Source organism: Canis lupus, chromosome 8 (assembly GCF_048164855.1).
Source record: "Canis lupus baileyi chromosome 8, mCanLup2.hap1, whole genome shotgun sequence".
In the NCBI taxonomy this organism is placed as follows: Eukaryota; Metazoa; Chordata; class Mammalia; order Carnivora; family Canidae; genus Canis; species Canis lupus.
This window is the reverse complement of record NC_132845.1, coordinates 53,000,847-53,022,927: the sequence shown is the minus strand read 5'-3', so window position 1 is coordinate 53,022,927 and position 22,081 is coordinate 53,000,847. Positions and strand designations below refer to the sequence as shown.

At 39.5% G+C, this 22,081-nt stretch overlaps 1 protein-coding gene across 4 annotated transcripts in view; it reads right to left on the bottom strand.

Moving 5' to 3' along the window:
* Nucleotides 1-22,081, bottom strand: part of LOC140638541 (acyl-coenzyme A synthetase ACSM4, mitochondrial) — a 55,520-nt gene that overhangs the window by 5,982 nt on the left and 27,457 nt on the right. For 2 of the 4 annotated variants that reach the window (XM_072836069.1, XM_072836070.1), the window contains 7 exons: nt 20,791-21,010; nt 16,454-16,700; nt 14,337-14,547; nt 10,139-10,346; nt 5,202-5,345; nt 4,240-4,396; nt 1,930-2,009 (listed from right to left, as the gene is read on the bottom strand). In XM_072836069.1, the coding sequence (XP_072692170.1) occupies nt 1,930-2,009; nt 4,240-4,396; nt 5,202-5,345; nt 10,139-10,346; nt 14,337-14,547; nt 16,454-16,651 (998 nt within the window). In that variant the 5' untranslated portion in view covers nt 16,652-16,700; nt 20,791-21,010. The remainder of the gene's footprint in view (nt 1-1,929; nt 2,010-4,239; nt 4,397-5,201; nt 5,346-10,138; nt 10,347-14,336; nt 14,548-16,453; nt 16,701-20,790; nt 21,011-22,081) is intronic. The other 2 variants (XM_072836068.1, XM_072836071.1) reach the window with 1 other exon arrangement.

Sequence of the window (22,081 nt, the reverse complement as noted above, 5' to 3'; positions counted from 1 at the left end):
TTGGGGGGAAGAAGTCTGAGTAGCCTTCATTAAAAAATTATTAGGAAATTCTAACAAGCAACTGAGTTAGAGAAGGCAAGTGTTAGGAAGGTTCATTCAGCAAATATTTTTGAGCACCTACTATCTTGCCAGACATGGTTGTAGATTATGTGGGGCATGTTAGTGATTAAAGTAAAATTTCCAGGGACGCCTGGGTGGCTCAGTGGTTGAGTGTCTGCCTTCGGCTCAGGTCGTGATCCTGGAGTTCTGGGATGGAGTCCTGCATCAGGCTCCCTGGGGGAAGCCTGCTTCCCTCTCTGCCTCTCTCTGTATGTCTCTCATGAATAAATAATACAATCTTAAAAAAAAAAATTTCTATACAGAGTTTGCATTTTAGCAGGCTGTTAAAGGAGGGGAGAAAGTAGGAGAAAATGCTGATAATAATCTTAAGCAGTTATTATGAACCAAGTGATAAAAACAGCTAACATTAATTGAGCATTTACTGTGCTGTGAGGGCTTTAGGAGCACTCTCATAATCCTCATGTCCGTATTTTACAGATGAGGACATTGAGGCTGGGAGAACTTAAAGAAATTGCCAGAGGCCTCATGAAGGGCTGAGTTGACTACTCTGCACTTAATATTTGTGTAGTGTCTCCCCAAGTGGGCCACGTACATTGAATTCTCACCAGAAACCCATGAGGCAGCTCTTAATCCTCTCTCATGGATAGAATTAAGGGATACTTACTTAGATCATCTTGAGTGTTTGAGGTCTCACTAGTAGTAAGCAGTAGAGCCCCATTTGTTTAACTTTGGAGATTAAGCTTTTCACTACTGGCCTTACTACTCTGCTGCCCACTTTCTCAAGTGAGAAAATCTGAAACCACTGGGCTCTGATGCATTGAGGTCTCCAAGGGGCAGGACAGGAATTGTGCCTATTCAAAGTAACCCTTGAAAGCCCTCAAACTACTCTTGAGATGTGAGCAAGATGTTCACATTTTGAGGGATGCCTAGGTGGCACAGTTAGTTGAGCATCTGACTCTTAGTTTTGGCTCAGGTTGTAATCTCAGGGTTGTGAACTCAGGGTTGTGGTCTCAGGATCTTGGGGTTGTGAGATTGAGCCCTGTGTTAAATGCCATGCTCTGGGGGCAGAGTCTGCTTGAGTTTCTCTCTCCTTCTCCCTCTGTTCCCTCCACCACATGCTCCTTCTCTCTCTCTCTCTCTCTCAAATAAATAAATAAATAAATAAATAAATAAATAAATAAATCTTAAAGAAAACAAAGATGCTCACATACTGAGGCCCACAAAAGAGTTGACCCTGACTAGGATAAGAGAGGTTTCAGATCTGCTTTATTTTGTTTCACAGCACTCTCTCTCCTGGGTGTCCATACTTGGGGGGACTGAGGACAGGTGAGGCTGCACTACTTAAATTGTATCTCTCTTCCTTTCTCTTTCATGCAGTCAATTCATATTGGTTAAGTATATATACATTGCAAGTTCACTAGGGGTTCAGGTGATTTGGATAAATTGATTACAATCCTCAAGTCATAAGACTTACATTAACTTCTCTTCAAGGCAGTATAAATGCAGTTATATTTTGGGGTAGAGGGAGGTTAGTTCTTGGACTGTAGGGTTCTGATTTTCCCTGAAAAAACATTTATTTGCCCCTTAGAGGCTATTTCTAGGGGAAGCTGAGAGGCAATTTGGGCAATATCTGCAGACATATTTAATGGTCACCAGGGAGGTTCTACTGGCATCTAGTAGGTGGAGGCTGGGTAGTATGCTGCTCAACATCCTGCAGTACACAGGACAGCCCCCAACAATACAGAATTACTCGGTCCAAAAATGTGAACAGTGGCAAGACTGAGGAAACTTGCACGGAAATGGGGGAGATCTGTGATGCTGGACTGCAGCTTTTGTTTATGCTTCAAATGGAGGTTTCCACTCAAGTACCTTTTCAGATCTTTCTGCACAAGCATCCGGTACACAGTGGGAGCAGCGCACAGGGTTGTGATGGGATAAGTCGTGAGTGTCTGGATGATGGAGAAAGACAATTGTCAGAAATGGTTAATTAGAGGCCACAACTAGAGCTGCTGTCTGCACCCCCTCATCCTCTTTCATGACATTTCCATTATATGACATTACTAAGAATCAGAAAGCAAGTATTTATTAGTTGTCACTAGTGGCTGTATGTCTGTTGGGAATTTACAATTATTGGAAAGAAAATGTGTATGTTACAGTAATAGACATACACAATCAACTTCAACTGAAAGTAAATTGTTGAATTTGAGACCAACTCCAAAGTATGAACTGGTTTATTCTACCTCAGGGCTGCAAATTACCTTTCACGATGGGATTTTGAAACCTCCTGCCCATATATTCCTACACAGTACTCACTCTGAATGTAAACTAACCTACCAAAACCTTCCAACACTCTTTCTATAAAAAGATCAGTCCTGGGGCACATGGGTGGTTCAGTCTTAGATTAAGCCTCCAACTCTTGGTACCTCCTCAGGTCAAGATCTCAACGCTGCGAGATTGAGCCCTGTGCAGGCTCCACCTTCAAGGTAGAGTCTCCTTGGGATTCTTTCCTTCTCCCTCTCCCCTTCCCTCTGCTCCTCTCCCTGCTTGCGCATGTGTGCTCTCTCTCTAAAATTAAAAAAAAAAAAAAAAAAAAAAAGACAGTCGTTTTGCGTGAATTAAATGCATTAGTAAGGCGTTTTTCAGGTCTTTCCCTAACTTTAAGATTTGCCCCACTCATTTTACCTCCAGCTCCTTGAAGAAAAATAATAACCTACACATGTTGAATCTAGAGATACTCATGTTCTAGATGCCCTATTTCTAGAGAGATTCCAGTATATCAAATAATAAATTGACAGTTTGTATTTAATTTAAGCATTTGAGAGAATCCTTTCAAGATGTATTTCTAGGCTATCTGGATTGTCAAAGATCAAGAAAAACTTTTGATCTGTAAGTGAGCATTTCTACTGTCTGTACTTGCTCCCTGGATTCCAACTGTTCTTCATAAGTGTAAATGCATGTAACTAAGAATAAAGTTTTTAGAGCACTTAAAATACACTATCTTTGTAAACTAAGAATATTCCTTTTTTAAAACATTTTTTTTAAATTTATTTATTTACGATAGTCACACACACAGAGAGAGAGAGAGAGAGAGAGAGAGGCAGAGACACAGGCAGAGAGAGAAGCAGGCTCCATGCACCGGGAGCCCGACGTGGGATTCGATCCCGGGTCTCCAGGATCGCGCCCTGAGTCAAAGGCAGGCGCCAAACCGCTGCGACACCCAGGGATCCCAGAATATTCCTTTTTTTAACTAAGAATATTCTTATTTCAATAGACTTAGTTAATATCAATACCACATATTATTATATTGTCAATATGCCTTATTTAATATATTAAATAAGATTATTACAATAAGAATATATTATATATTTTACTTATATATTATATAATATTTAGTATTTTATTTTAAAATTCTTATTTCTTAAAATGCAGGTTTTGTAACTGCAAAGTTAGTTTATCTACTCAGGGCACTTTGTAAAACCTGATGCAGAGGTCCCAGTTCTTATGTTAGCCACCATTTCTGTTAAGACCCTGCAGCCATCTTATCAGACCAGTTAGCAAAATAACAGGGTGAGTACAGCTTTTATTCACACACAGGTGTGGTGTTTAATAACATGTATTTCATTAAACATAATTGGTTTTTCATGGTTGATAATTGGCCTGAATCACATCTTTCTAAAGGCTAAAGAAATCAGAGCAATCTGATACCTTAGTCTAGCTGTATCTGGCGGAGAAGAAGCATGCCTGATTTCAAGACAAATATTGGGTTCTGAGAATTCACAAACTGAGAAGCACAGGGTGAGGGGAAAATGGGAAGGAGCCTCTCTGGGAGAAAGGCAATTCTACCTTCAATCTTCTCTATACAGGTTTTGGATTTTTCACCTATTGTTTTTGTTTCACTGAATCGGAAACCAAAGATTTGTTTAGACTTGAGACTCATAATCTGTTATTTAGAACCTCTTAGGTGGGATGTGAGCAAATCCTGAATAGTTTGAAGCAGGAGAGTGTTGTAGGTGTTCCTTCTCTATTAAATACATTCAAAAGCCAAATCCCCAGATACTTCATTTCCTAAAAAGGAATGATTTCCAGAAACCTAGGAAACTATATTCTGAAGAATCATTTCTTTGTGGTTTTGGCAGGGAAACGAAGGGAAAGATGTAGTAGCTAGTAGCCATGACTTACATCCAGTAAGGCGTCAGTGTCAAGCTGTGCCATCCGATGTACAAAGACACAGGCTCCCTGAAGCCAGGATGAAAACACACTGCCAATGGCAGCCTTGATCCAGCCAGTGTCAGACACATTCCATATAATATCTGAGGACTTCAGGTTTAGCCAATACCTAAATGATATGGGGAAGCAACAAGACAGACCAAAAAAACCCGAAACAAAATTTTAAAAGCAGGAAAGCAAACAAACTCATATCTTCAAAAACTGGCCAGAACCTCAATGGCTACAGAGAAGGGCCAAAAGAAGCCTGAAGGCAGGATGAGCGATTCTAACTCCTACTTTTGTTAGAGGACTTTTTCAGAATCCTAGGTAATCAAAGTAGAGAGGGAGGCTGGGTTTGACATGATATTCTGAGTTTGTTCATTGATGCAACAAATATTTATTGTGCAAATATATGCTAGGCAGAGTAGTGAGTGAGATATACCATCAGATATTTGCTTTTACTTTAGGAAGACATATAGTAGATAAACACACAATAAAATAAGAATATAAATCAGTATCATAATTTCAAGTAGTGATAAGTGCTCTGATGAAAATAGGAAAATGTGATAGTTTTAGGATACCTAGGAAGGCCTTTCTGGGTGGGTGAGTTTACCTGGCAGTGAGAAGGAACCAGACATGCCGTTGTGGACATGGGGTCAAGGTTGATTCCTGTACATCACCCTGTACTCATTGTGACAAGTGAACTCCTTAATCCACATCACCTATTTAACCCATAAATTCTTGCTTGATCAGTTGGTGAGATGGTGTCATTTACTGAACCTAATTAGGCTGGGCAGGGGCATAAAGGGTTCTGTTTTGTAGATGTTACACTGGAGAAATCTAATAGTCATCCAAGTGGAAGTGTCAGCTAGGCAGTTGGATATACATATTGGCAGCTCAGGGGAGAGTTTAGCAAAAACAGTTTCCCTCCCTACCTTCCACAGATGGTGTACCCAATTCCGAGGCTGCTCTGAGAGTGTAGGGCCATCTTGGGAGAGCCTGTGGTCCCACTCGTGAAATAAATGGCCATTGGTTCTTGACTTCCTGTCTCCACACAATTGTGCTCTGAAGAGGCGGATCTGTAAAATATGGGTCCCAATATGATAGCTAAAGATGGCAGACAAGTTTAACTCTGAGATTATAAATATACATATATATTTTTTTTCTCTCTGCTACTTATGCCCCTTTGATACCAGAAAGCAGTTAATAGAACAAAACTTAATCCAAAACCTCCTTGATAGGAATTTCTCAATAAATCCTAAAGGGATTTTGTAGATCTTTGCTAAGCTTTAATAATTCATTGCTCTCTCTTTTTAAGCACCACCTCTGTATAGGCCACGTTGACAGCCAAGATGACTTTCAATATCAATGACAAAAGGATGTGTTTTTTATTTACTTAAGCATTTTTTCTAAGGTTTTTTTAATCTACATTTAAAAAAATCAATAATGAATCTTTATGAATTGTTTATTAACATTTCAGGAGTTTTTATACTTAAAGGAAGATCTTTTAGATCTTCTCTAAAAGAGGATTTGAATCAAACTTTTTAATACTTATTATTCAGCATCTTCAACATCACTGGCAGACACAGTCATGTGCTACCATATAGCATCCCATTCTTCTTCCTTGCACTGATAAAACTCTCATTTTGTTCTGGTATCAGGCAGTCATATGCTTCAGGGGAGACTGTTCCTTATATAGCTCCAGGGAGTGAATCTTGATTATCCTAAGCCAATTGTGGTAATTCTTATACCAGAGACTGATTTAGGAATGGGCACATGGTACAGTTATGGTCAATGAAATTTAAAGGCTTTATGGAAAAAGTTTCCTTAATACAAATCAAAATCACCATGAAATACCAGCTCACACCTGTCAGAATGGATAACATTAACAAATCAGAAAACTGTGGTGAGGATGGGGAGAAAGGGGAATCCTCTTACATTGCTGATGGGAATGCAAGTTGGTTCTGCCACTCTGGAAAACAGTATGAAGTTTTCTCAAAAAGTTGAAAATAGAGCTACCCTATGGCCCAGCAATTGCACTACTAGGTATTTACCCCAAAGATACAAATGTAGTGATCTTAAGGGCCATCTGCATCCCAATGTTATAGCAGTAATGTCCAAGATAGCCAAACTATGGTAAGAGCCCAGAAATCCACCAACAGATGAATGGGTAGAGAAGATGTGGTATATATATGCAATGGAATAGTACTCAGCCATCAAAAAATGAAATCTTGCCATTTGCAATGACATGAATGGAACTAGAGGGTGTTATGCTAAGTGAAATAAGTCAATCAGAGAAAGACAATTATCATATGATCTCACTCATATGTAGAATTTAAGAAACAATATAGGATCATGGGGGAAGGGAGGGAAAAATAAAATAAGATGAAATCAGAAAGGGAGACAAACCATAAGAGACCCTTAATCATAGGAAACAAACTGAGTTACTGGAGGGGAGGGGGTTCTCGGGATGGGGTAACTGGGTGATGTAATGAGCTCTAGATATTATATAAGACTGATGAATCACTGGGACACCTGGGTGGCTTAGTGGTTGAGCATCTGCCTTCAGCTCAGGGGTCCTGGCATTGAGCCCTACATCCAGCTCCCCACAGGGAGCCTGCTTCTCCCTCTGCCTATGTCTCTGCCTCTATCTGTGTGTCTCTCATGAATAAGTAAGTAAAATTTTTTAAAAAGACTGATAAATCACTGAATTCTACCTCTGACAAGGAGATTTTCAATTAGTGATTTCATTGTCTGACTCTCGTTGGACACCTGAGTTTTATTTTTCTGGATTTTCCAGAACTGATTATATGTTGATGACTTCCACATTTGTATTTTAAGCTCCTTGAGTCTAAGACTCCTGTATCTACCTCCTGCTGGACATTTGGGTGTTCACGGACCCCTCAATATTTGTATGTCCAACTTTCAACTCTTTCTCCAGCTGATACTACCTAACCATCTAGTCACCTACCTTAAAAAGCAGATCAACCTTGGTTCTTTCCTTTATTCTCTAAGTCCAATCAATCTTCAAGTCCTGCTACTTCTTTACTTTGCCTTCTTCCCTTATCCCATTCACCAGAGCACGGATTCAGACCCACATCTTCTCCCCCACTAGATTTGTCCCAGAGTGGCCTCTCTAATTCCAATTCGATTCTTCTCAAATTCATCCTCTCTACAGCTGCCAGAGAAATTGCATTAAAACCCTAAACTGACCCTACTTCATTTCTTAAAACTTGTCAGGCTGGCTTCCCTTGTTTGTAGGTCACGTTAAAGATTTTAGCATGGCATATGAGATCTTTATAGGAGAGGCCATAATCTGGCTTCTGCTTGTCCTTCTGGATTCCCTTCTGACTTCATATTTTGTCCTCCAGCCTAAACTGAACACCTCAGGATTATTTTTGCCTCCATATCTTTGTTCATTGTTCCCTTGCCTGAAACACTGTTTCAGTCCCCTCAGGACCAGAATCCAGGGTCTTAGACCCACAGGGAGGCTCTTTTTACTAGGATAGGAAAAGAGAAACATCAGTCTGGCCCATAATTTTGACCTTTTCTTTATCCTAATGTGAACATTTTAGGAAATGTTCATGGACTTCTATCCTTGGGAGCTAGAAGGAGAACAAATGACCCTTTGAGTAGAAAACCGACTAACAATGATGATATTTGCCTAGTTTTGCTGCATGGTGTTTTCTGAAAGACTAAATATTGGCAATAATAGCTCTCTTTTCCCTAGTTTTTGAGAAACCATCTATAGCATTTTTGGAGTTATGATGTTCCAAAGTTGCTTGAAATAGGGATTCCCTTCATCTTGAAAACTGTCCCTCAAACGTACAAATTTCAATTTGAAATTCATGTGAGTTAGAAGTCTTTTTTCCTCTGAGTTTTGTGGCACCTTTAAGGTTTCATAGGCACGCGATGGCATGTTATAGAGTTGTTGAGGGCAGGGGCCTCTAAAGTAGGGGTGCTTGCTGCCCAGGGGTATATAAGACACCTAGGATGAGAATGAAACTAGGACTTCAAATGATATGTATTCTATTCATCCACAAAAGTATACGTATATAACTTATAATACATGTATTGGGGAAGTGTGTTAAAAATATTTTATTATTGGAGATCCATATTCAAATAATCTGGATACCATTACCTTAGGGAATCACTGCACTTCTGAATGACTTTATTAACTTGAAAATAATAAGAGTAATTATAATTACTGTAGTATTTATGGAGTGATTACTCTGTGCCAGGTGTCATGCTAAGCACTTCACATGCATCATCACATTTAATTCTTCTACAACCCAGTGAAGTATATACTATTTTTATCCCCATTCTGTGGATAAGATACAGTTTCAGAGATGATACTTGGCTTATCCAAAGTTACACATCTATCTATCTATCTATCTATCTATCTATCTATCTATCTAACAGCTTATAAAAGACAGTAATAGGATTATCTGTCATAACCATTCTCTGGGAGAGAATTTTGGGACTGACCATTAGAATTTGGTTTATATTAATTAGTAGTATAACATTTCATTTCAGCACAAAACCAAAAAAAAAAAAAAAAGAAAGAAAGAAAGAAACAAAAAACCCTGCCTGCCCTATTACATTCACGATCTCTTTCTTTAAACTTTTTTTTTTTAAGATTTATTTATTTATTCATGTGAGACACACAGAGAGAGTCAGAGACACAGGCAGAGGGAGAAACAGGCTCCTCACAGGGAGCCCTCTTTCTTTAAACTTATCTGAAATAGTTTATTAAAAAGAAACTATTGAAAGATAATAACATTCATTGACATTTTAGTCCCCCTCCTCCCCCCCTTTTTTTTTACAGTTTAGGAGCACTTTCCCACATAGCTTATTTTAGCTTATTTTATCCTTAAAACAACACTTGAGATATGTGCAGCATAATTATCCTTATTTTACATATGAGGAAACTTAAGGTTAAGTGATCTGTTTTGTTCATTCAATTATTCAGCAATATTTCTTAAGTACCAAATATACCAACTATATGGTAGAGTGATCAACTAAACAGATAAACAGTGCCTCTTCCTTCTTGGAGCTTACAGTTTGGATCAGACGTTGGCTCTTCTATAAAGAGCCATATAACAAATGTCTTAGACTTTGTGGGCTATATGGTCCCTGCTGCAACTACTCTATTCTTATAAGATGGAAGCAGCCACATGGGTGTGGCTATGTTCCAATAAAACCCTATTTACAAAAACAGGTGCTGAGCCTGAATTGGCCCATGGGCTCTATTTTGGCAACCTTTATTATAGAGGAGAAAAACACAGTAAATAAGGGAACAGATGACTGGATGTGATATTCAGATAGTGATGAGTGCATGAAGAAAACAAGGTAAAAAAAAAAGAAAGAAAACAGGGTGATATGATAGAGTGGCTTGGAATTCTACTGTAGATAGGATGGTCAGAGACAGCCTCACTGAGAATAAAACATTTGAGCTAGAGTCTGTTGGAAGGAATCAACTTTACCTAGTCCTTGAAGAGGACTAGGGAAAAGCATTCCAGGCAGAAGAAACAACAGGTGCAAAGCCCCTGGGGTGGGGCATGTTTGAGGAATAAAAAGGTAGCCAGAGGGAGTCAAGGCTGTGAGTGTAGTGGGAGATGTGGTCTAGAATTAGGCTAGGGCCAAACCATGCAGGATATTCATCACAAGCCATGGTAGGAGGTAGGGAAATGGAGGCAGAGCTACATCCTTTCCTCTGTCCTTAAAAATCTCCTATTAGGTGATTCTTTTATGGGAAGGAGTCTAAATCAACTGACACTATTGTTAAGTCCTTGGAGGCTAGGTGACACTGAGATACAGTTGTGATTGGTGTTATTGCTGGTACTGCAGATGAGGTGGGGAAAATACTCACTGAAATAATTCCTGGAAGTTGAGCCACCCATCCTGGCTGTGTGAGGACACCAGGAGTTTGGTCTTCAAGTTGGGACACTCTGACATGATGGACTCCACAGCTGGGACCACGTCCTCACTGACCACAACACATTTGGCCTTGGATGCTTGCAGCCGATAGAGAATGTCTTTAGCTGTCAGCTGGGTTGTTCCTGGCATGAAGACCAGCCCTGGGAAAGAGAGAGCCCTGAGCTGAGATAGCAATCTTGTCCATTAGGTAACATTGTGGACTATGGAAATGGGCTTTGTGCTTGGGTGGGGAGGAGCTATGAAATACAGCCTTTGGTTACTCCTGTCTTGGTCCCCAGGGATATTCTACAGGGCCTTTGAGAGGGAGATCTCTTAGAGCAGTGGCTTCAGAGTTTGACAGTCTATGAGTCTAATTCTGTCCTTGTGACTTACTAGCTTTGTGACCTTGAACATGTTACTTGATCTCTCTGTGCCTTCCTTTCCTTATCTGTAAAATGGGGAACATAATAGTAAGTGTCTGGCATATAATAGGCATTATAATGGTGCGCTATCATTATGTAACATTTTTGTGGAATATTTGAATCATTATTATGTCATACTTAAATAGCACTTTATAGCTCATAACACATTTTCAGGAACATTATTCAATCTTCTGAACCAATGGTCCTCAAAGTGAGTTCTGCAAGGTAATCCACTGAAGATGAGAAGAAAAATTATAATAAATTTATTTTTTTAATGATTTATTTATTTGTTCATGAGAGACACACAGAGAGAGAGGCCGAGACAGGCTGTGGGAGGAGCAGGCTCCTCGCTGGGAGCCCGATGTGGGATTTGATCCTGGATCCTGGGATCACGCCCTGAGCCAGAGGCAGATGCTCAACCGCTGAGCCACCCAGGTGTCCCAAGAAATTAGAATTAAAAAAACTTTTATTGAGATATTAGTATTCTTTATATTTTTATCTCATCTTGTGTATATTTTATAGCATGCATGCTATATTGTACAGAACAATAAAAATAATTATATCCAGATGGGATGATGTGTATCCCAAATATTTTCTTGATAGATTTTGCAATCAGAAGAGCCTAGAGGCCACTGTTACAAGCAGCCATGTTGGTCCATGCAGTTGGGATATGATATTGAGTCACAGCCAGTGAGTGGCAGAGTCAACTTTCAAACCTGGGTCTTCCCAGTGGTCTGGAGTTGTCAAAGTTTACCTATACTCCTTTCTCAATGCTTAGTATATCTCACTTTTCACTCCATTCTAAACACTGGCCTGAGATGGCCCTGCTTTTAAAATACCTGTTCCTTATGAGAAAATCATATGGGAGAATTAGATGAAAGACAGAGAGAAGGTGGTTTGCACTTTTTAACGTGAATCAGCAAGGAAAAGTGAAATGTATATAAAGTGTTACGAATAGCCACTACCATTTATTAAGCACTTATTATGTGTCTGCTATCTCATGTAAAATCAATCCCAGGACAGAGACATGACAACTGGCCCAAGGGTCCCAAAGTCAGTAAGAGGTAGAACCAGGTTTCAAAGACACCTTTCCTAGGCTCCCAAGACCTGTGCTATATAGCAGACTACTTATTTCTTGGAGAATTTCCTGGTGAAATGGGAGATGTGGATTTGAATTCCTAGAAAGGAGACAATATACATTGAATGCATATATATTCAATAAAAAATATATTTTAAAGATTTTATCTATTTGTTTATTTGACAAGAGAGAGAGAAAGAACAAGTAGGAGGAGCAGCAGAGAGAGAGGGAGAAGCAGACTCCCTGCTGAGTGGGGAGCCCAATCCAGGGCTCCATCCCAGGACCCTGAGATCATGACCTGAGCCAAAGGCAGACACTTAACAAACCGACTGGGGCACCCTAATTGAATATATTTTAAAACTCTCATATGTCATCACCTCTTGAGAAAATGAATAAATATATGACATTAAGGAAGTTAATTAAGAAAATACCTTATAGGATCTCAGATAGTACACTCTATATAAAAATATAAGATTATTTATTTTGCAAACACTTGTTCTTAAAGGCTTGGAAATTATTAATATTCTTGGTAGATTTGTGACATCAATGTGTTCAGTGGATAGTGTGGGGATTAAGGAAAAGTTCTCTTCTGGTGGATTTCAGGCTGTACACACTTTATAGTAAAAGCAAAATATTTTGCCATGTACAATACAAGCATCTCAATATTTACTCAAGAGATTTAATAATTCTGAATTAGAAAACAATCCTCAGCTGCTTGCTTAATATTTAAGTAACTGAATGTTTTGACTATTCAGCTTGTGGGTTTGTTTTTAATCTTGGCATTTCGCAAATTGCTTAAATTATGTTAAGTAATATTGATTACATTTTTAATGACAAACCACCTTTAATCTCCTTCCAACCCACAATTGGTTTCACATTTCCAAGTTCCTTTTTATCTTGAATGCAAAAAGAATTTTATCTATTGCTTTTTTTAAAAAATTAATATTGTCAATAAGAGCATTTTTCAACCCTATTATGAAATCCTTATAATTGTCTTTTTAATGATATCATGTCAACTTGAGGTATCATAATTTCATCTAACAATGAACATACCTCTTTAAATCTTTGTTAGCTAAGTCATAATTTATTTAATCATTTCTATATAGTTGTTTTGAATTTTTTATCTTATTAATGATATTGTAACAAACATTTTTGTGTTCTCTACAGTAGTTTTTCCTTTGGTATTCTTATTTATTTTTGATTTATAAACATACCATGCTTTGGAGTAGGGATTGGCAAACTTTTTGAGTAAAGATAGTAAATATCAGATAGTAAATATCTTAGGTTTTGTGGGCCATTCCAGCTCTGTCTCAATTAGGAATTCTGCTGTTGCAGAGCAAAAAGAACTATATAGACAATATGTAAATGTGCAAGCATGGCTGTATTCCATTAAAACTTTAAAACTTTGTTTATGAAAATAGTAGGCCATGGTTTTTGTCAACTTCTGTCCTAGAGGGGAAAACAATACTATATAATTTTTATTTGGGGTACATTAAAATTACTACTTTGGTAGAAAATGTATACATTAATCTTTTTGCCTGAAAAGAGGCCGAGGTTTTCCAACTGGGATCCACAGTCATATTCTTAAATGTCCTTACATTCTAAAATGCTTTTTATTTCATTAGTATTTTCTTATCAGGGAGAATCCAAATATATTTAAGAAAGTAAATTCTTGATAATCTAGATAAATGTATCATAACCAGCTATGCCAAGAGGCATTATTATCCACATTTGCTTTGATAGAATTCTCTGTTTAAATCCCAAATGCAGAGTGCCTGGGTAGCTCAGTTGGTTAAGTATCTGACTCTTCATTTCAACTCAGATCATGATCTCATGGTTGTGCAACTGAGCTCCCCACTGGGCTCCATGTTCAGTGTGGAATCTGCTTGAAATTCTCTCTTCCTCTGCCCCATCTAGTCCTGTCTCACTCTTAAAAAACAAATACATAAAATCTCTAAAAATAAACAAATAAATAAATCCCAATTTCAAAACTTTCTAGCTGTGCAACTTTGGATAAACTTCTTAATATCTCTGAACCTCAATTTCCTCCTTGCAAACTTCTTTTTTTTTTCTTTTTGCAATACCCACCTATTAATAATAATAGTTGTTCTTATTATTCCATCATGGTTGCTCTTCATCTCAACTCTTATTTTTTTGTTCTTTTTAAGCATAGCTTCAGTCAGAACAATTCAGAAAAAACTCAAATTTCATTTTCTTTCTGTTTCTGCATAATTTAAAAATGTTAAATATCGGGCCACCTGGGTGGCATAGTCAGTTGAGCATCTGACTCTTGGTTTCTACTTGGGTCATGATCTCAGGGTCATGAGGTGGAGCCCTATGTCTGGCTTGTGCTCAGTGCCACATCGCCTTGAGATTCTCTCCCTCTGCCCTTCCCTCCTGCCTTGCTTGTGCACTCTCATTCTCTCTCTCTCTTTTTGAAAAAAGAAATGTTGGGGCACCTGGGTGGCTTGTGGCTGAGCATCTGCCTTTAGCTTGGGTCAGGATCCTGGGTCCTGGGATCGAGACCCACATCGGGCTCCCTCCAGGAAGCCTGCTTCGCCCTCTGCCTATGTCTCTACCTCTCTGTGTGTCTCTCATGAATAAATAAAATCTTAAGAAAATAAAAATAAATGTTAAATATTGGCACTGACCTGTTCGCATACAAGCCACGTTTACAAGCCACCACTCTGGGATACGGGGCAGAATCACGGCCACTCGGTCTCCTCTCTTTAGGCCACAGGGCTTGGTGAGCATGTTGGCAGCCTTTCGGGAAAAGGAGCCTAGTTCTTCAAAGCTCCATTTGACTTCATCCCCTTTGCCATTCACCCACCACAGGGCTGGGTTGCTTGGTCTCTCTCCTGTCTGGCAAGGGGCACATGGGAAAGAAAGAAGGCTTACATGACTGGTCTACCAAATAGATGGGACATCTGCCATTACTTCCCCTCAGCATTTGTGCTGGTAGATTCCAGTCACAGCACCCCAGTTTGTCTTTGGGGGAACTCTCCTATTGAATACAGCCTAGATGAGACAACCCGTCAGGGTAATTATTCATTGGGCTTTTGGTGCTTACATATCCCCAGGGAGCTGTCCTGGTTCCTGGTCTTGCTGAGACTGTATGGCTTGCAACCCAGTTTTGTGAGCACTCCCATGTCCAATAAATTTTTTTCTTGCTCAAGTTAACAGTCTGTTCCATCCAAATAACCCCACTTGTACTAAGGTTGATTAGGAACTTAACATCTTTTTTTTTTTTTTAACCCAAAAGGCTAAAGTATGGATTTCATAGGTAACAAGGAATAAGATGGTGGGCTTTTCGGGGGAGGCTCACCAAGAGATTGATTCCTGGAGGAAACTTTTCATATGATTCTACAAAGTACACTGTCCATGCTGCAATACCTCTTTGTTTTATGTGTTACCTGGAAAAAAAATTATTCCTCCTTTCTTCCCCTATCTGGAATATCTGGAACGTTGCTTTTACTGTCCCCGGTTGGAAAACATTTCAAAACTCAATTTCCATTTTATTTCCTCTGTGAAGCTTTTCTTAACCTCCTCTTCTTCTTTCAGCTGTGCTGTATTCCTGCAACATTTTGCTCAAATGCTAGATGACTCCATGACACTATGATATAGGCCCTGCCCTATGGGTATAAGCTCCCTAAAATCAGGAGTTGGTTCCTGTACCTTTGAGACTGGTGACCTTGGATAAGAAGCTTAACTTCTATGAGGTTAATTTCTTTATCTGCAACCCCCCAGGGTGGTAATGGGGATTAGATGAAATAATATAGGCCGGTATTTCTCAATCTTTAGTCATTGGAGTATCACTATTTTTTGCCAGATCTGTCCACACCTGTGCTATTGTTCTTTGTATTTTTCTTTACATCTGCTCATTTTTCTTATGTACATTTACTTAAGAAGGAAAATGCTTTTATTCATCACCATAACTGGAGAACCAGCTACTACTTGTGAAAAATAGGTTACTGAAAAATAAGTACATTAAAAACAAAGTATGCCCTTAAATTTTGTCCAGAGATTTTCAACTACTACCTGCTCTTTCTGTTCAAAAAAGAGTTTAGCAAGAATAAGAGAGGCTGTTAAAGATGTAAATGGATTTAAAGGAAGATTTTCCCCTCAATTTAATAAGAAAGATTGATTCAACATTATTTGATGTCTTGTATATCTTGTGCCTGCATTTGCTGAGGCACAACTCCTTGCAGTGAATTTTGGTAATCACTGGTGGGTAAGTGTCTAGCTCAGGGCCTGGGGTGGGGTGGGGTCAGGAAGCAGGGACTTGACCTGAGGCTACACTGCAAACATTCAAGGCTTTTTGCTTTATTCTTTTCAACATCTGATTTTCTCCTAATCACTGTCATTATAAAATCAAAGTTCAAATGACTGTCATTAGAAAATCAAAGTTCAAATGACTGCTTTTTGGATAAGCCTATGGCCAGCTCAAACAAATGAATACAGAGCAAAGAGCTGCTGCATGGGACTTGAAGAAAATGAAGGAAAAAGAGGCAGGACTCTATAAGTGACCACCATGAGCTGGACTGAGGAGGCTCCAGAGAAAGACAGCATGTGGAGTTTCGTTTCAAAGATCTTCCCTTGGGTGGGGGGGGGGGGGAGATCTTCCCTTGGGAGAGAGAAGGGTAAGGGGAAAACAAAGGAAAGCAAAAAGGTTGAAAGAACTGGGTGGAAATGGACCACAGAACAAGGAAATGGGAGCCTAAGACGTATGTGAATACCAAGCATCTAAAGGAAGCCTGTCATGTCATACCTTCTCTTTTTGGGACCACTGGTCCAGCACATCCCTAGCAAAGTTAAATTTCTTAGGCAATGACTTCTCACAGCGATTTATGGCTTCAAAGTCAGCAAGAGTCAGAGAGGCACAGAGCTGGTGATCTTTGTGAAGGTACCGGCCTGTTGGCTTGGCAAGCCAGATGAATCTGAATGACTGGTAGCGGAAAAACAGCATGATTCCCAAAGGGCTTTGTCAACTGATGTGAATATGGAAATTCAGCAGCCTGTGGGGAGAGATAAGTGGAGAGGGTTAGTCTCTCTCCAAATGCTCTGTGGTGAAATTGGGGAGTGGATTGTAGCTGTGTGCCACCCCTCCCACACCCGCTGGAAGCTGGAGAACACCTGAAAAAGACCCATACGTCTTCAGAGTTGTGGCAGTCAGCCGCTGCTCAGTCTCCCCACCACTGGCCTCTCTCTCTTCATTCTGTCTATGATCAGATTATTCTTAAAAACAAAACAAAACAAAATTGATGACTATAGATTTGTCAAGCTCCCACCTTCTGTCCCTATCCTCTTCTCCAACCAAACAATAAACAAACAGAATATTTGTTGCCACAGTGGACATTCAAACCCTGCTTCTGTCTCATACTCGATTCTAACTATTCTCTAACTCCTCTCCTTGAATTTCCTCTTCCAGTAAAAGAAGTCCATTCACTTTTCATGAATGTCCATTTCTAGCCCTAAGATTTAGTTTGTCATTCTGCTTCCTTTTGGCTTTCCTGCCTTCCTTTCCCCTCAGTCCTTCATTACAATTGGTTACAAACCTTGATTTAAGTCCTGGCTCAGCAACTTTCTGAAGGTAGGACCTTGGGGAAATCACTTACCTTTCCTGCACCTCAATTTTCTCACCTGTAATATGGGGGAGGGGAGGAATATAATACCTCTCTCCTAGGGTTATAATGAAGATTTAATCAGATAATGTGTGTAAAAATGCCCAGCATGTAGACAGTACATTCAAAGTTTTAACTAATGCTTTTGTTAAGATTATTTTCAGGGTGCCTGGGTGGCTCAGTGGTTGAGCATCTGTCTTTGGCTCAGGTCATGATCCAAGGTCCTGGGATCCAGTCCCACATCAGGCCTCTCTGCAGGGAGCCTATTTCTCCCTTTGCCCATGTCTCTGCCTCTCTCTCTGTGTCTCTCATGAATAAATTTTTTTTAATCTTAAAAAAAAGAGATTATTTTCATTAGTACTATGGTGGCATAAGTTCATGAAATAGTTTTACTTTATACATCAGGAGACCTGGACTTTACTCTGGACTCTTTCAAAACTAGCTTTATGTGACCTTGGTAAGTCACCTTCCTACTGCCATCTGTAATTTAACATTATTTTCATAATACTGTTATTTCTTCCTTTGAATTTCCATAATATGCATCAATATTCCCCGCATGAGGGATGCCTGCCTGGGTGGCTCAGCAGTTGAGCGTCTGCCTTCAGCTCATGGCGTGATCCCAGGTCTGGGGATCCAGTCCAGCATCAGGCTCCCTGCAAGGAGCCTGCTTCTCCCTCTGCCTATGTTTCTGCCTCTCTCTCTGTGTCTCTTATGAATAAACAAGTAAAATATTTTTTAAAAATGTTCCTCACGTGACAGTTTTTTGCCTAAAATTATTAATTGTTGTTTTCAATATATATACCTTGTCTCCCTAACCTACCTAGATGGTGTGGGTAGAGACTATGTATTTTATCCTTAGCACTTCACATGATTTACAGGGCTGTCTTCAATAATAGAAGCCAGTATTTATTTATTAAGTGCTTGCTGTAGACCAGGCATTTTGCATTTCTGATATTATTTAGTATTCATGACAATATTGTGAAGTTGGTGCCATTATTATCTCTATTTTACAGATGGGGAACCTGAGACCTATGTAGGCTTAAGTAACTTGCCTAAGGTCATTCATCTCATAGTGGCAGACACCAGGTTTCAACCTGTATGATCTGACTTCAGAGCTTGTGTACTAAACCTCTCTGCTATTTAGCCTCCTTGTGTTGCCTTCTTTAATAAAGGTTTCTTGCTGCAAATGAATACCCTTATCTTTTTGCCTTTTGGTCCTCCAACTTAGTTGCCTTGTATGGAATGGAAAAATCTTCAGGTGCAAAGGGTGTCTGAGTCTGCCTCAGAACAAAGGATGTAAAGTGTACCATCCCCTCATTGTTGTTGTCAAGCCTTCTTTGCTGCTCAGGGTGATGTCTGGAGAAGCAAGAGCCCCATTTGGTGCAAATGCAACTTACTATAGCATAGGAAGAGCTATTTCTGGCAACATCATTAATCTCCATTATGTCAAGAATCCACAAGGAAGAAAGAAAAAGAACCACCTGGGCAAGTGTGGTGGATGTAGCAAGAATAGAGAAGGGTGGGGAAAAGGAAAGTAGTGGGGCTATGCTTATGATTTATCATTTTGCTGAAAGTGAGACCCCACTTCTCTCCTAAACACACACACACACACACGTATACACATCCACACACACACGCAAGCACATAGACCACATACATACTTGCAGCCACACTTGTCTCTCTGGATGCCTTTCGACAAGATTCTTAATATCTTCAAGTTTCATTTCATCTGTGCAATGAAAATAATGGTAGTACCTTCTTCATTGGTAGTTGTGGGTTTTAAGTGTGCCTTCGCACTGTGCCTGGTGGGTAGCTAGGACTCAGTAAACCCTGCATGTTAAAAATCAAACTTCAAAACTGTTTATTGCAGAAGGCTTTCACTGTTTGATATAAACAACAACAACAACAACAACAACGATAAAAAAAACCAGAAAAGAACTAGAAAAGCTATTGGATTGGAGCCACCAACATTTTGGTAGCTTATTTTTGCCTTAAAAAATGCCCTGTTACTGTGCTCCAGGCTGAACTCAGCCCCATCAGTCTGAGGCATTCTAGTCTTCACTTCCATCATTTTGACCCAGTTTAATGATGAATTGGAAAGATTATCAAGACATGGGACACCTGAAAAATTCTTGCTTCCTAAGGAGAATAGTGCAGATAACAGAGCACATAGTTTTTAATGCAAATCTTTCTCTTCTCCAAATTAAGAAATGATGAATTTTTTTTGAATCAATTTGATGAATTGTTCTGATTACCCATACCTCCATAGATAAATTTGCCATATCATCAAATTAACATACCAACAAGTCTAAAACTAAATATCATAAAATAGATCTGATCTGAATATACACTTCAGCATTACCTGCATTATGTGCATCATCAGTGAAATAGGTCTTGCATATACACACAATCATTACTAATAAAATGCAAATCAAGATATCTCAGAGGAGGATTTTTCATTTAAACTGTAAAAATTTTTTTGCCAGTAACATTTCTTCTTTCTATCTCTTCGGTCTGCTATTGATTTTCTGGGTAGATTTGTAGGGATAGGCCGTTAGGAAGATCATGAAACTGAAGAGCCGTCATTTTGCATTCAGCACAGCCATTTCCTGACTTTGGATCCTGCGGGAAGTTCACATGATTCCAGGATCAAATCTGAGAATCACTGACTCTTTTAGGTAGAAATTGTATATACATGTGTTTAGCAAAACATTTCCGGAAGGTATCTATAAAAGTAAGAGAATTTAAGTAGGTGATTTCTAAAGTCTTAGTGATTTCCAGTGTGTTGAGGGAAACTTTGCCAGTGGAAAGATGTTTGAGCAGTTGGTGTGTACTCAGCACTGTTTGTTTGTTTTTTTTATGTAATATCTTGCTTAATTCTCTCAACACCCTTCAGAGAAGGACTTTTGTCTAATTTTTATTTTTTAATTTTTTTTAGAGAAAGAGTGCGTGCTCACTTCGGCAGCACATATACTAAAATAGAGAAAGAGTGCAAGTGGACTCGAGTGGGGAGCAGAAGGAATAGAGAATTCTAAGCAGGCTCCAGACTAGGCACGGACATTGATCTCCTGATCCTGAGATCTTAACCCTGCAATCATGGCCTGAGTGGAAATCAAAAGTCCAGACGCTTAACAGACTGAGCCACCAAAGTTCCCTAAGCATTTTGTTTTACATATGAAGTGACTGAGGCCCTGAATTGTGAGTAATTAACAAAAGCCATTCATGGAGCAAGCAGCACAAATTCCAAAGCCAATGCAAGAAAATGCTATCACAGATTTCTGCTATATTTCTAACAACTTTCATAAAGTAGAACAGTCCATTTTCCTGTCAAAGGGACATTTATCTAGAGTTGGATCAGCAGTTACCCAATTATGGCAAGGTGACATGACTCTTACTGCTGTTCTCTACATTTAAATAATACACTTTCAGAATTTCTCAATTACTGGAGTCACTACCATGTTACTGCATGCATTTTTTTCCTTACCAGAAAATGGTATTAATCCAGAAAGTCCTTCCACTCCTTCACAAGATTCAGCTCCGTATCTGCCAAAAAATTGGTTCCTTCCTTCTTTTCTTGTGGTGGGATCTATGCTATTATAGTCCCAAGTCTCTGGTGCACAGTTGGAAGGATCATAGTCCCTTGGGAGGAGAGTCGTTTCTCTGGACACCCTGTGGTTAAAGCGACAGCAACCTATAAGACAAAGCTGGGAGGGGAAAGAAGAAATGCAGGAGCAACTTCCTCTTATGGTTCAGTGCTAAGCCCCAGCACATTAGTGGACTCTTCTTGTCCATGGAGCTGATGATATCAAGATCCATACTGCTCCATAGCCCATTATCAGACCTCTCATGACTTTCAAGGAGCCTGGGATATTGGCATGCTTGACTCTTATGGCATAGCTGGACTCTTATGGCATCATAGCTGGATATAGCTTGGCATCCTAGCAAGGACAGCTAAGGGAATCGTATCTGAAGTTTCAACTCGTTGATTAAATTATGAGAAATCCTTCAAACTCATGGCTTTTACTGAGCATTGACTATGTGCTAGTCACTACAAGGTGTCTGTCTTGACATGAACTCATTTGGAAATAATTTTGAGATGATGTTGCTGACTGGTTTGAACACAAACTTTGCCAGTTTGTGTCTTTGTGAATGGCAGTTGCTGGCAACAGGAATTGGGTTTAGTGAAGTCTGTGCTTACATGTTGCTTGCTGCTTATTGATGACAGAGATCAGACCAGTGACATTTTTCACCTTCAGAGTTCATTGGTACCCCACGTGATATGCAGAAGAGAGTATCTCTCATGGGCTCAGACATCAATAGGTCTCCTTGGTCCTCTAATGAATGAAGTTCCAAGGCTAAGCCCAGTGTGGTTGACTGAAAAAAGGCTCTCCAAAAATATCCATGTCCTAACCTCCAGAAACTGTGAATGTTACCTTATACAGCAAAAAAGGACTTTGCATACATGATTAAGTTAAGGACCTTGAGATTATCTGGGTGGGTCTGATGTAATCATAAGAGGAAGATAGCACCTGGCCAATAGCACAGGCTCAACTAATAATAGTGTTCATTAGAAGGTGGCATCCTGCTCCCTTGTGCATTCCATTCCCCTATTTCTTTAGGAAACCATAGAACTTAACACAGGCTTAGCTGGTGTGTGTGTGGGGTGGGGGGGATTGGGTGCAGAGAGGTTCCTGGAGGAGATGCAATTTGAATTGGGCTTTAGAAGATGGCAAGACTATGAGTAGTTGGAAAGGAGAGCTAATAGGCATCTCAGA